Source organism: Salvelinus sp. IW2-2015, linkage group LG3 (genome assembly GCF_002910315.2).
Source record: "Salvelinus sp. IW2-2015 linkage group LG3, ASM291031v2, whole genome shotgun sequence".
In the NCBI taxonomy this organism is placed as follows: domain Eukaryota; kingdom Metazoa; phylum Chordata; class Actinopteri; order Salmoniformes; family Salmonidae; genus Salvelinus; species Salvelinus sp. IW2-2015.
The window spans coordinates 25,277,144-25,290,510 of NC_036840.1; the positions used below are offsets into that span (position 1 = coordinate 25,277,144).

At 44.0% G+C, this 13,367-nt stretch overlaps 1 protein-coding gene and 1 long non-coding RNA gene across 6 annotated transcripts in view; one reads left to right on the plus strand and one right to left on the minus strand.

Annotated features, from left to right (window-relative positions):
* LOC139023165 (uncharacterized) overlaps positions 1-13,367 on the plus strand; it is a 13,891-nt gene continuing 524 nt past the window's right edge. The window contains exons 1-2 of the long non-coding RNA XR_011474316.1: positions 1-1,430; positions 13,209-13,318. This is a non-coding gene — a long non-coding RNA (uncharacterized lncRNA). The remainder of the gene's footprint in view (positions 1,431-13,208; positions 13,319-13,367) is intronic.
* LOC111953496 (FMR1 autosomal homolog 1) overlaps positions 3,906-13,367 on the minus strand; it is a 27,601-nt gene continuing 18,139 nt past the window's right edge. For all 5 annotated transcript variants that reach the window (XM_023972819.1, XM_070435635.1, XM_023972828.1 and 2 more), the window contains 6 exons: positions 8,476-8,704; positions 7,566-7,745; positions 7,064-7,264; positions 6,845-6,949; positions 6,574-6,659; positions 3,906-6,485 (listed from right to left, as the gene is read on the minus strand). In XM_023972819.1, the coding sequence (XP_023828587.1) occupies positions 6,378-6,485; positions 6,574-6,659; positions 6,845-6,949; positions 7,064-7,264; positions 7,566-7,745; positions 8,476-8,704 (909 nt within the window). In that variant the 3' untranslated portion in view covers positions 3,906-6,377. The remainder of the gene's footprint in view (positions 6,486-6,573; positions 6,660-6,844; positions 6,950-7,063; positions 7,265-7,565; positions 7,746-8,475; positions 8,705-13,367) is intronic.

Sequence of the window (13,367 nt, forward strand, 5' to 3'; positions counted from 1 at the left end):
GTTTTTTTTAAAGGCAGTAAATGAAGCTGAATGAACTGTTTCGAAGCCAGACAAGGCTCCGCTGATAGCCAGGTGTAGAAGTGGTAAGGTGTTGGGTCTGCTGTTGGGACTCTGCTGTTGGGACAGCTTTATGTTGGCCCTAACAGTTTGTGGGCACAGTTTATCACCGTTATAKTGCAATTAATGTATTGTTTCGTGTTGTGTTATGTAGTGACGTTTCTGGCATGCATCCCGTAAAAAATGTGGGTTAGTTTGCCCCACCAAGATTTACATGAAAAAAAATCGCTACTGGGCATAAACCATGGCAAAATACATAGAATTGCTGGAAATGAGCTTTAAAATAGTAACATTCTCCAAGTTCCCCTTCTAGGGATTGTGCAAGGAGACAATGAAATTCACATAGCAAATCTCACTCCAAGTTTCTTCAAAAGTTGGCAGCCCTGCTGAATGTATGTACCTTAGAAATTGTTTTCACACACACATTTTATAGGTCCGAACTCAAAAATAGCTCGTTTTTTTCCCGAGATCCCAGTTGTCTAGAACTCACTGAAGTCTGAGATTTCCCAGTTTCCAGTTGTTTTGAATGGGCAGAAGTCATGCTGGATTGACAGCATGGCCAATGTATTTAACCTTTTCTGGCCCATGGTGTTGCATGTGAATGTTTATCCTTCTAAGCTTGGAAAAGAGACCCTTAAACTCAGACTTGGAATAATTTTTTAAAATTGTAGTCATTTATTAGACGTTCTTATCCAGAGCGACTTACAGTAGTGATGCATACATTTTCATACTATTAGTTTGTTTTGTTTTTTTTGTACAGCCCAATCAAAGCTATGGTAGATATAACGTGTTTTGACGTCATTTTATCTATGGCCAATGACCTTGAGCCTTCTTGGATGGGAACTTCTAATGTAAATCTATGCTGCGCCAATCACACCGCATCTAGAGAACATTACCAACCCCTACGCTCTGTATTTTCCGCTGGCTGCCCCACCACAGGAAGCACTGAGCTAGGCTGAAACACCTGCATTTTGGCACTTACTCAAAAAAAGAAGCAAAAAAGAGACCATGTTTGAATGCGGCTTTATTAACTCAATTATTATTTTTTATTGTTTGCAAACTGATATGTGACACGTATTAATGCCAAAATAACATGCAAAACAGGCAAAAAATTATCTAGAGCACCACCTGCCCCGAATGATAGGTCGCCACTGTGTAAGTGTGACTCCCAATTGTTGACAATACATGCTCTAATTGCATATTATGTGCCCCCTGTGACACGCTCGACGCAGCTGCAAGAGGCTACATCCAACACTACCACACAGCCGGGCCAGTGCAGAGCGAGGGACAGCCGGTGACCTGCCATTGACAACCGGACCAGCCCTTGACTAACGACCCCTGCTCGGGAGGAAGAGCCAAACGAACACTGCTCCGTGAGTGTTTATTTGCCCCAGACAGTGCAAATAGTTAGCCTATAGCCGTAAAAGCTGAATTTATAATAAAGAACCTTTGATTGAAATGTTGGCCTCCCTGTGTGGCTGTTTTCCGTGGTATCTTAGAACTCTGTCACATTCATTAGTCGGATTACATTTCAAAACGTCTTTTGCAAAACGTTTTGCAACAGAAACCGTTTACTCCAAACGCTCTTCAACGTGACGCAAAAGCGGTTAGGTTCTTAAATGGAAGTTGTAGTTTCCACACGTTGGCATTCCAATCCGAATAGTCTGCAATGTGTTTGGGACAAGCTCAGCTGCACATCTATACATTATCGATTCTTCCACGCTCTAAAGTGGAGTGAAGTCCACAGGGTTCCTTCCAACTTCTTCCAGCCGTTTTATTTTTTGGAAGACTCAATTGAACTACAATTTCAGTTTAAGAACATTCGTTTCTGTTGCCAAACGTCTTGCAACAGAATCTGACTAATGAATACACCACCGATTCCCTCTTGGGCAGGTGTACACTGCTGCCCCTTGTTGGACTAATTAGGATCTGCCACCTAACTACTGTAGAGGCAGCCTACACAACTTACTTTACTCAAATCTGAGACATGATCAACCTTGGGGAGCGACTATCGCTGGGTTTATTTTTTCCACTACTTGGTATTGACATCAGATCTTTTTCAGAGCTGATCTGATTGGCCAAAAGACCAATTAGTGGAAAAAATATAAATTGGGCTGCCTGTCTAAACGGAGCCTGTACTGGTTTCATAGTCACCTGGCCATTTATAAAGTTCATCCTTCCCATTGCTGGCAGTCTTCCCCAGTCTCCTGGCTACAGCATCACATCCCTCCTGGGTTCCTTCATCCACAGAACAGGCTGCTTAGACAGACTCTGCATCCTTAATGGAACACTTTTCCCTATATAAACACTGAACAAAATATAAATGCGACTTGTAGTGTTTGTTTCATGAGCTGAAATAAAACATCCCAGAAATGTTCAATACGCACAAAGCTTATTTCTCTCATTTTGCACACACATTTGTTTACATCCCTGTTATTGAGCATTTCTCCTTTGCCAAGATAATCCATCCACCTGACAGGTGTGGCATAGCAAGAAGCTGATTAAACAGCATGTTTACACTGGTGCACCTTGTGCTGGGGACAAGGCAACTAAAATGTGCAGTTTTGCACACAACCCAATGTCACAGTTTTGAGGGAGCGTGCACTTGGCATGCTGACTGCAGGAATGTCCACCAGAGTTGTTGCCAGAGAATTTAATGTTAATTATCTATCATAAGCCACCTGCATTGATTTAGAGAATTTGGCAGTATGTCCAACCGGCCTCACAACCACGGCGTTGTGTGGGTGAGCTGTTTGACGTCAAAATTGTTAGGAGTGCCCTGTGGTGGTGGGATTATGGTATGGGCAGGCATAAACTACGAACAAAATTGCATTTTATCGATGGCAATTTGAATGCAGAGGTACCTGACAAGCTCCTGAGGCCCATTGTCGTGCCATTCATCCGCCCCCATCACCTCATGTTTCAGCATGATAATGCACATCCCTATGTCGCAAGGATCTGTACACAATTCCTGGAAGCTGAAAATGTCCCAGTTCCTCCATGGCCTGCATACTCACCAGACACATCCCCCATTGAGCATGTTTGGGATGCTCTGGATCGATGTGTGCTCCAGTTCCCTTCAATATCCAGCAACTTCACACAGCCATTGAGAATTGGAACAAGATTCCAGACCACAAATTAACAGCCTAATCAACTCTGAAGATGTTGCACTGCATGAGGCAAAATGTGGTCACACCAGATACCGACTGGTGTTCTGATCCACGCCCCCTACCTTAAAAAAAAAGTGATCTGATCAACAGATGTATATCTGTATTCCCAGTCAGATGAAATCCATAGATTAGGACTTACATTTATTTCAATTGATATTTCCTTAACTCAGAAATTGTTGCATGCTGCGCTTATTTTTGTTAAGTATATATATATATATATATATATATATATATATATAATGCCATGAGACTAACAAGATCCAGGGTGACGTGCTGCCTCAGCCATAATGGACCAGATCTAAATGCTCAGCGACTGCTTTTTTTTCTTATTAACATAAAGCCCCTTTCTGTATGTAGATATTATCAATGTAAGCTGCTGTACAACAGGGCTTCCTAGGGCCCCCCGGGAGCACATTTTGATTTTTTCTCCTAACACGACACAACTGACTCAAAACCAACTCAAACTTTGAATATTTTCAATCAGCTGTGTAGTGCTAGGGCGAAAACCAACCCAGGACAGAGTTTAGGGGAATTCTGCTGAAGGCTATCAATGTAAAGGTTGGCATTAGACTAACCTATTCAATTGACATGTCATCAGGTGAGTGATAACGGGGATTTCAGTTATCAGTCCAAGGTTTGTGTGTCAAATGTTCTTGATTTAGCCAAAGGGACAAATGCTTATCAAACAATGAAGTCCTTTATTGCCATCAGAACATGTGTGAAGACCAGCCTACCTGACACTGAGGAGTTAACAGTACCTGAACAGTACTACTAGCATACACACACAGAAAGGGTCAACATTCTCTCCACCCAGAAAGACCTGGGGAAAGTGAGCCACAAGCGGCAGATAGTATTAAAGACAACGGAGTGAGGTATACATTTCACACTATAACAAGACAAAATCCATTTTTCTCAATCCTACATGCAAGCATGCACAAATGAACCAAAGATAGAAATAATCAACGCACCGCTGACGCATTAACACGCAGACGGTTGAAACGAAAGGGGTTAATCAATCTGGGTGACTTTAATTCAGTAAACACAATCACTAACTAGCCTCAATACTTGTGTGAACATCTATCATGCTCAATGTTACACTGAGTATTACAATAAGTATTTAATGAGGGTAAGAAACCATTACACTAAGGAGATGGGGGTTTATTTTATTCTTAGTCATCCTTGTAAAAAGGCAGCCATACTGTGGGTGAATTTGAGTGGTGGAAAGGTATTCCGAAACCACAACAGTACTTAAGTGTCTACGGTATGGATTCTAAAACACATTCAAGGTGGACATTAGCAGCAGTTCTAGTAGCGGATAAAATAATGGTGAAACTGAAACGTGAACCCTCTCCCTCGTGCAAAGCTACTGCTGAATGATCATGCAGTTGGTTTGTTGATTGTTTTAGAAAAATAGTGCAAACTCAGACAGAAGAAATCAATCAGTTCATCTCAAAAGATAGTTGATTTCATTTCCATTTTATTTCATATTTCCTATGTGGAAAGAACAAAACGCAGTTGAGAGAGGTAACCAAGACAGTAACATGAGCCACCAAGGGTTTCTGAGTCACTCCCCCCCCCCCCCCCCCCCCCCCCCCCACCTTTAGGAACCGGACAACCATCTCGCTTATAGTTCATCTCAAAACACTGTCATTTCTCCTTTGACCGCAACGCACAGTCGACAACACTGACTGAACCCCTCCGCCCGTGACTGAATTGCAACAGTGTCGTGGTGCGGTCGTGCATCTGTGTAAGCCCGTGTGTATATGGCTCTACTCATCCCTTTTGAAGCTGTGCGCATCACAGTCAGTCTGCCTGTCTCCTCCCCCAGCCACGACCACAGGGAACATTCTAGAAGGGTGAAACAACGTGGCTCGCCTTCAACCGTCTACCTCCCTTCCCTCGTGGCGTGTGCGTTCAGACCGCCATTCTGCAGTTCACCCAGGCATTAGTAAGTGAGGCTGGAAGCTAGAGCGCCGTGCTACCCTACCTCTCTATTCCACACTGCTAGTGGGCCATGAGAAAAAGAGGCACTAAAATCCTCATTTGTTTAAAGTCTAAATCGATCCATATATCATCAAGTCCTTAACCTCTCATTGTCTGTCTGTCAGGATGTATAGGGACAGCCCTGGACACTAGCTTCGAGCATGGGAGACGGGAAGTGATGCAACACTTCCTCCTACCCGCCCGGCCAAAAGAGCGGCCTCGCCTGCCTTTGTGACCTCACCACCGACCCAGGGCTATGTTCCAAGAATCCAGTGTTCTCCCCCCGATTTTAATCCTGTGGTTGCCAGCTCTCTCAACTGTGCACACGTACGTACAAACACAATCTCTCACACACACACACCCACCCACACAGCCCAAACGCTGTCCAGTCCACTCTCACTGAGGACAAGCCCCTTGAATTTTTTGTTTGGCACCAGACTTTCTGGCCAGTCACTCGTTCCCTTGTTTTCTGTCCTACCACAGTTAACACCTCTGCACTCGTTTAACTCCCATTCCCTCACTACTGGTCTGTTCTCTTTGAGCAAAAATAAAATAAAAACCTCTTTCCTGTGACACAAAACTCAACAATGAACTTTTTCAAATTCAAGGCACAATGTCGATCAATAATCACATCCGTCTGTCCGTCATCACCAACCGACATTTAGGCCAGGGTACGTAGAACTCCTGACACTTGTTCTTCACCGCTTGGACTCATCCGCCTATTCCTCCCTTTCTCCAGCTGGCATCTATCCTCCTCAACTTTTAGAGATGCTTCTGTTTGAATGGGAGAGCGACCACAAGTCCAAACCAGTGATAACATTAACAAACAAAAAAAATAATAATAATAATTGTCTCGTCCTGTTTGAGATTCAGTTCTCTTTTAAAATCAAGTCATATCCACCAGCCCTTTTGGCAAGCTAGTTGTTTTTTAAAATAAGCACTAAGTACTGATAGATAGGATAACATACACCGTTACGTGTGTTTAAGTAAGATGCGACTGTCGTTTTTTTGTACTTTTTCTCTCCCCCCTCTCACTCAAAGTATGAATCAGGTATTTTGTTGTYTTTCACTCATCTGTTTTAAGGTTTAAGTAAATGCAAGCAGGGACAGAGTTTGCCATGAAGTCTTGCTCTCGACCTGGGTTTTTAGGGGGCGGAACCTAGTCCTCTACGAGACGCCGTTGACCAGGGTCTCGCTGGGCATGGCCATGCCGTTGCTAGGGGAACGCTTGGAGGGCGCCGTGAGCTCCTCCTTCTTGGTGCTGCTCCCGTTCTCCTGGGGGAACAGCAGAGGGGAAACTGTCAGTTTAACAAGTTGCTATAAGCTGGTATCTTCTACGGTGTGTGTGTGTGTGTGTGTGTACCTTAGGCTCGGAAGCAGCAAGTGTCTCCAGGGGAAGGCTCTGTCGGCTCTGCGACTCGGCGCGGGATATGTAGTCTGCCACGGTCACTACAGACAAGAACCCAGAGAACAGTGATTTAAACAGGATATACTGTTTAATGACAAATCCAGCACAACACAGTGAGGAATGAGACTAAGGAAGGATACGGTAGACTCGATCAGACTACCATTTTCCTCTAAGGTCCAGACTGACAACAGGGAGGGAGGTTTGGGACGTCTGACACACTGCTCACCCTCGGCTGGCTGTCTGTCACGGCTGAGGGATCCTCCCTCGGGGTGGTTGCCGCGGTTACGGCGGCGGCGGCTCCTGTTGCGGCGCTGGGGTCGGCCCTCCTCATCTGATAAAGGTGAGAGAAAAAAGAGGAAGTATGAGAGACGTAACTTTAACTTCAAACTAGTCAGCATAACTAACTGGTACTCGACAAAATGTCCGYCCTCTCCAGACTTCCTACCCAGTCCGTTCTCGTTGGGTCCGGCCTGGCTGTCTGACTCTGTGGCGGCGGCGTCCATCACGCTCGGCTCCTGGTCGTTACGGCGACGGCGGGAGCGTCTCCTGCGGTCTACTCCTCCCACTCCCTCGCTGGTGTCCGTGTCGCCCTGCTCACTCTCACCCTCCAGCAGGGAGAACGGGTTGCTGTCCGGGTCCCTCAGCACTGACCAGGAGAGAGGAGAGAAAGAGAGGCCTAGCATRTCAAACTGTACCACCTTCCAGTCGTAATGAAGGAAAACTTGACCATTAGGTTTGACCTGAAACATCCCAGTATYACCAAGGACCAATTTGATTCATTACAGCACACCGGAACAAAACATTGTTACAGAATACTCAAAAGAGCATTTCTCATTGGACAAGGTCACGAAGTCCCTCCCAATTTCAGTTTGTTTCCTTCTATTTGGTGCACAATGAATAGAACCCTGTACCCCATTTGGACTATTAATTAGCCTGCTGTACTGCACCTGAGCTGATCGAGTTGGTAGTCCTTGAGGCCGGTCCTCCGCGACCCCGTCCGGTGTTGGCTCCACGGCCCCTGCCACCCCGACGGGAACCCCTCTCATCTCCGCCCACGCCTCGGGGCCGCTGGTCGCGCTCGTTAAGGTCCTCTGACTCCGAAGCGTTGGACTGCTCAGAGTTAGTACCTGGAAAACAGAGTAAGGGGCAGCTAGAGACTAAACTTCAACTGACAACAGTATAGATTAGTATAGTAAGTTAGCAGCTGTTTTGTTCTGACAGAGAGATGGAGTGAAATGAACAGATGGCGAGAGGGAAGGTGAAGGCAGGAATGAAGGAATGTGGAGTGTTTTGTACAAAACTGTAGTTTTTAGTCCCAAGTGTGTGTGGTGTACCAGTTGTCTCAGCAGAAAACCCATGAGAGAGAACACCAACTAGTCTGACTATTTGGTATTCACTGCAGCAAAGCACTTTACCAGATCGTCATGTCGACTGACGGAGTGTAGCCTGCAAACACTAAGTTCACACAGAACCAAACTATCCACTTGTAGTCAAAATAATAATTTGCCGTTTTAGATGGATGACTGTTTTATATCTTTACATTCTATTAATATGAATAGATAAGCCTCTCCTGACTGATATGAAGTAGGGTGATATGTATGACGCAGCACGGAGAAATCCTGGGTGATGGAGAACTTCATATTTGTGGAAGGGAGGGGGCGAGAGTTCAGGGTACACGCAGACACTATTAAAATGTATGTACTCAGCTGTACACCTTCGCTGAGTAAACATTTGAAACGTCACTCAGAGTTCAGCCTCTTGTATGATAAATATGTTTGTAGATTGAGATATTGGTCTTATCAGATGATAGAATGCAGTTAGCAGTGAGGGATCATGGGAGTTGTAGTCTAGTCTCACCATATCCAGAGTACTGGCTGTTGGAGGGCCTGCGTCCTCGTCCGCGGCCTCCGTAGGTGCGCGAGGTGTGGAGGTTGGTGGAGTTGCTGCTCTCGTCTGTCAGGTAGCCCTTCTCCCTGTCCCCGGGGCCGGCGCCCCCGACCCGACTAGGGGGGGCACGGTACCCCACCCCGATCTGACGGAGCTGCTCGTCAATCTGCAGCCGCTCCAGACGCAGCTGCTCCACTTCCTGTTAGAGACGGACATGTTAGGGCATATATCATTGGGTAGATTCCTATAGGGCAGAGAGACAGAGGTACATGTTAGGACATAGTGACTATAAAAAGTCTACACCCCCTTAAACTTTTCACATTTTGTTGCGTTATGAAGTGGGATTGAAATARWTTWAAWYTATGTCAGTCGCTAGGCTTCCATCCAATTTGGCAGATTTTCATGCGAATATTCTCAAATTGGCGTAAAACAATGCACATTATCCCACCAKTTTTTGCGGATAAAAGGCTGTGCGTGATGACAGTGCACACAAATAACTTTTGCCATTAAATTCCCATGTACCGAATGAAAAACACAGGTTAAAATGGRTTTCCATCACCTTTTCAACTCTGCCGGTTGCATTGCCAATGTGCCAACTCTGGTCTTGGCACATGAACTCTAGCCAACAGCTTGCAGAAACAGTGCGGGWAGGCTAACTACATTGAGATTGTTATGGCGATATTATTTGCATTTGTCAAACAGCAGCCAAGCATCGATCATCATGTCGCTAGAATAAGACCCTCGATATTTATTGGAAAGGAGGATCAAGCTCATCACCGTGCACATTCACTGCCCTGTGAAGTTCATCACTTATTTCATATGTAGCCCAGTAAACTGCGTGGTTTCACCGAGTCGTAGTGGGAGGACCACACAACAATGCGTTACTCCACGTTTACGTCGATATGGTTATTATATCAATATTTGCACATTAAGTCACTTCTGCCATTTCTCACAATTAATTTTACACATAAAGATCCCACCATGTCAAACAAACTAATTCTGTCTGAATTTATAAAATTGTACTGGCATCTCATGTTTCCATCAGACCGGTCGTGACTTTTTTCATGCGTCAGGTAAATTCAACTGCATGAAATGGTTGGATGGAAATGTGGTTACTGATCTACACAAAATACAAATAAAAAGTAATAACTAAAATAGTCATAGCATAAGTATTCACCCCTTCTTTAGGCAAGCCAGAATTAGTTCAGAAGTAAAATGTGTGAAATAGGGGTTATGAATTTTTATCATGTCCCCCATACAAATAGCTGTACGGTCTGTCAGTAAAGTATGGAATTTCAAGCACAGATTCAACTACAAAGACCAGGGAGCTTTTCTTAAAGCCTCAGAAGGGGAGTGATCAGTAGATGGGTAACAATAACATCCAACATTGAATAGATCTTGAAGCATGGTCAAGTTAATAATTGTGATTTATTAAACCACCCAGGACACATTAAAGACGCAGTCATCCATCTGAACTGAGCTGCAGGACGGGAAGGAAACTGCTTAGGGATGTCACCATGAGGCCATTGGTGATTTTAAAGTAGCTAGAGTTCAATGACTGTGATTGTAGAAAACAGAGGATGGATCAACAACCTTGTAGTGAAGTCACAATAATGACCTAAATGACAGCTTGAGAAAAATAAAAATTATACAGAATATTTCAAAACATCAAATGTTATTTGTCACATGAACCGAATACACACACACACGTTCAAAAGTTTGGGGTCACTTAGATATGTCCTTGTTTTTTTTTAAAGAAAAGCACATTTTTTGTCCATTAAATATCAAATTGATCAGGAATACAGTGTAGACATTGTTAATGTTGTAAATTACTATTGTAGCTGGAAACAGCAGATTTATGGAATATCTACATAGGCGTACAGAGGCCCATTATCAGCAACCATCACTCCTGTGTTCCAATGGCACGTTGTGTTAGCTAATCCAAGTTTATCATTTTAAAAGGCTAATTGATAATGGGCCTTGGTACGCCTATGTAGATATTCCATAAGAAAATCTGCCGTTTCCAGCTACAGTAGTCATTTACAACATTAACACTGTCTACACTGTATTTCGGATCAATTTGATGCTATTTAAAAATGGACAAAAAAAATAATAATTATTTTATTTTAAAAACAAGGACATTTAAGTGACCCCAAACTTCTGAACAGTGTGAGTGAGTGAGATATATCACACACACACAGTGAAATGCTTATGAGCCCATAACCAACAATGCAGTAATTAAGAAATTTGCTAAATATTCTAAAAGGAAAAAGAGTAACAATAACCAGGCTATATACAAGGGGTACAGGTAGAGTCAATATGCAGGGGCACAGGTTAGACACGGTAATTAAGGTAATATGTAGGTAGGGGTAAAGTGGCTATGCATAGACAATAAAGAGGGTAGCAGCAGCGTATGTGAAGAGTCTGAAGGAATGAGAATGTATGAGTGTGTGGCGTCAATATGCGTGTGTTGGAGTGTCAGTGCATTTTGTGCGAGTGTGTGGTTAGAGTTCAGTGAGTGTACATCGAGCCTGTGCMAGAGTGTCAGTGCAAAAAATAAGGGGCTCAAGGCAAATAGTCCAGGTTGCCATTTGATTAACTGTTCAGTAGTCTTATGGCTTGGGGGTTATAAGCTGTTCAGGGGCCTTTTTGTCCCAGACTTGGCRGTCTGGTACCGCTTGCCGTGTGGAAACAGAGCAGTTTGACTTCAGTGGCTGGAGTCTGAMTATTTTTAGGGCCTTCCTCTGACACCGCCTGGTAGAGGTCCTGAATGGCAGGAAACTCTGCCCAAGGRCAGTGTGGAGTGTAGTAGAGATGGCATCATCTGTAGATCTGTTGGGGTGGTATGCAAATTGGAGTAGGTCCAGGATTTCTGGGATGCTGGTGTTGATGTGAGCCATGACCAGCCTTTCAAAGCATTTCATGGCTACAGATGTGAGCGCTACAGGGTGGTAGTCATTTAGGCAGATTACCTTGGCGTTCCTGGGCACAGGGACAATGGTGGTCTGCTTGAAACAAGTAGGCATTACAGATGGTAAGGGAGAGGTGGAAAATGTCAGTTGGTCAGCGCATGCTCTGAGTAAGCATCCTGGTAATCCGTCTGGCCCTACAGCTCTTGTGAATGTTAACCTGTTTAAAAAAGGTCTTAAAGTGGTTGCTCCACTAAAAAAAGTTTTGCGAYTATGCTGCGGTACTTAGAGGTAATTTAGTACAGTACCCTGCGTCACCACTTCATTGCTCCAGACCAGCGCAAGGGGGAGTTAGAGCACTGATTATGCTTTTGGGTCCCAAGCTACTGTGTCTCTGTAGTACTGTAGCCTACTCCTGACCAGTCACTTTGTACAGCGCCTTAGTGGCGCAGCGGTCTAAGACATCGAATYGCAATGCAAGCTGTGTTGCTACAGATGCTGGTTCAATACCTGTGCTGGCCTCGACTGGGAGACCCATGAGATGACTGCAGGTTTTTGGTTTCTCGCCCTCTAAAAGAAACACAATTCTAAATAAAAGCTAGCTTTATTTACAAATTAGTAACAATGTCTCACCCCATGTTCAAGAAATAAACAGTGATTATTATTATTATTCATTTTGAATGATATAAAAGCCCCTTGGATATTCTCACAGATCTATTATTAACCCTGTTATTAGCAGGACAATATATATATATATAAAATATTGGTAATGGCACCCAAGTGGCGCAAAATGGGATTGCTTTGCAGTTCTCCAGCTGTATCCACTGAAATAGCAGTGGGCGCGCGAGGTTCAAGGCACGAGGGCAGGGGATGGGCCGCAGAGCCACGCACAGAAGACAAACCTAGCCCATGGGGAAGGGAGGAGGAAGGTGGAGGGGGGGGTGGACCCCCACTCGGTAGCACAGAGCAACGCTTAAGGGGCATTGCGCTAATAATGGCGCTGACTAGGGAAACGTTCCCGCTGTTCTTAGTGCCAGTCTGCACGTTCAAACTAAAACAATGTAACTAATAATGGCGCGAAAAATGCCCCTTAGATATTAATTCGGAGGGCAGATATGGTTAAATATTAAAAGCATTAGACCTCTCACTAAAGGCATAAAACAAAAGTTTATTTTTATTTTTTAAATGACATGAAATGCACACATTTGTAAATCCCAAAATCTGAAAGTAATTGAAAACGTAGATACAAATGATTTGTGACATTGTGGTTACAATAAAGGCAAACAAAATGTAAACAAGACGCTGTGTTTTATTTACATTAGCGAGGGACAGCTGGTGGCATTTTGAAAACAGGTTTTCAAACACTTGTAGCCAGATTAGCAGGACACTACTCTTTATAGCCCGGCTACTGTAGGTGTGAAAGTCACCTTTCCAGTGCTCTTCACCCCGGCCCAAACTCCACCCATAACACAGTTACCATTCAAAAACGAGCTGTTTACCCCCTCCGCCCCCCAAAAAAGGACATTGCGACCAAAGAGAACAGACATCGTTTTCATTAAGCCAGCTTCTTTCTATGGTGCTACCCGTTCCAGGGTTAGGATTTTCAAGAGGACTTGAAAATGAGCCGGAGCTGAGATGATCACCAAAACTTTTTTAAAGTATTTTGGTTTCAGAGCATTTTCTATAAAAAAAAATGGATATTGCCTATCAATGTGTAGGCATACTGTGTACTAAAATCAATTAAATAAAGGTTAAATAAAATAGTGTACTAAAAACGTGAATGTGTTTTTGCAGAGAATAGAACCATGCCGACAACCATGCTGACAACCATCCGTGGAGATCAGTGGACAAAGAGATGGACAACACGCTGTACCGAGAAAAAACACACGGTTGCCAAGAAAGCGGTTCGTTTTGCTAGATTCTTAAAATGTGTATGCAGCATTAGTGTTGGAG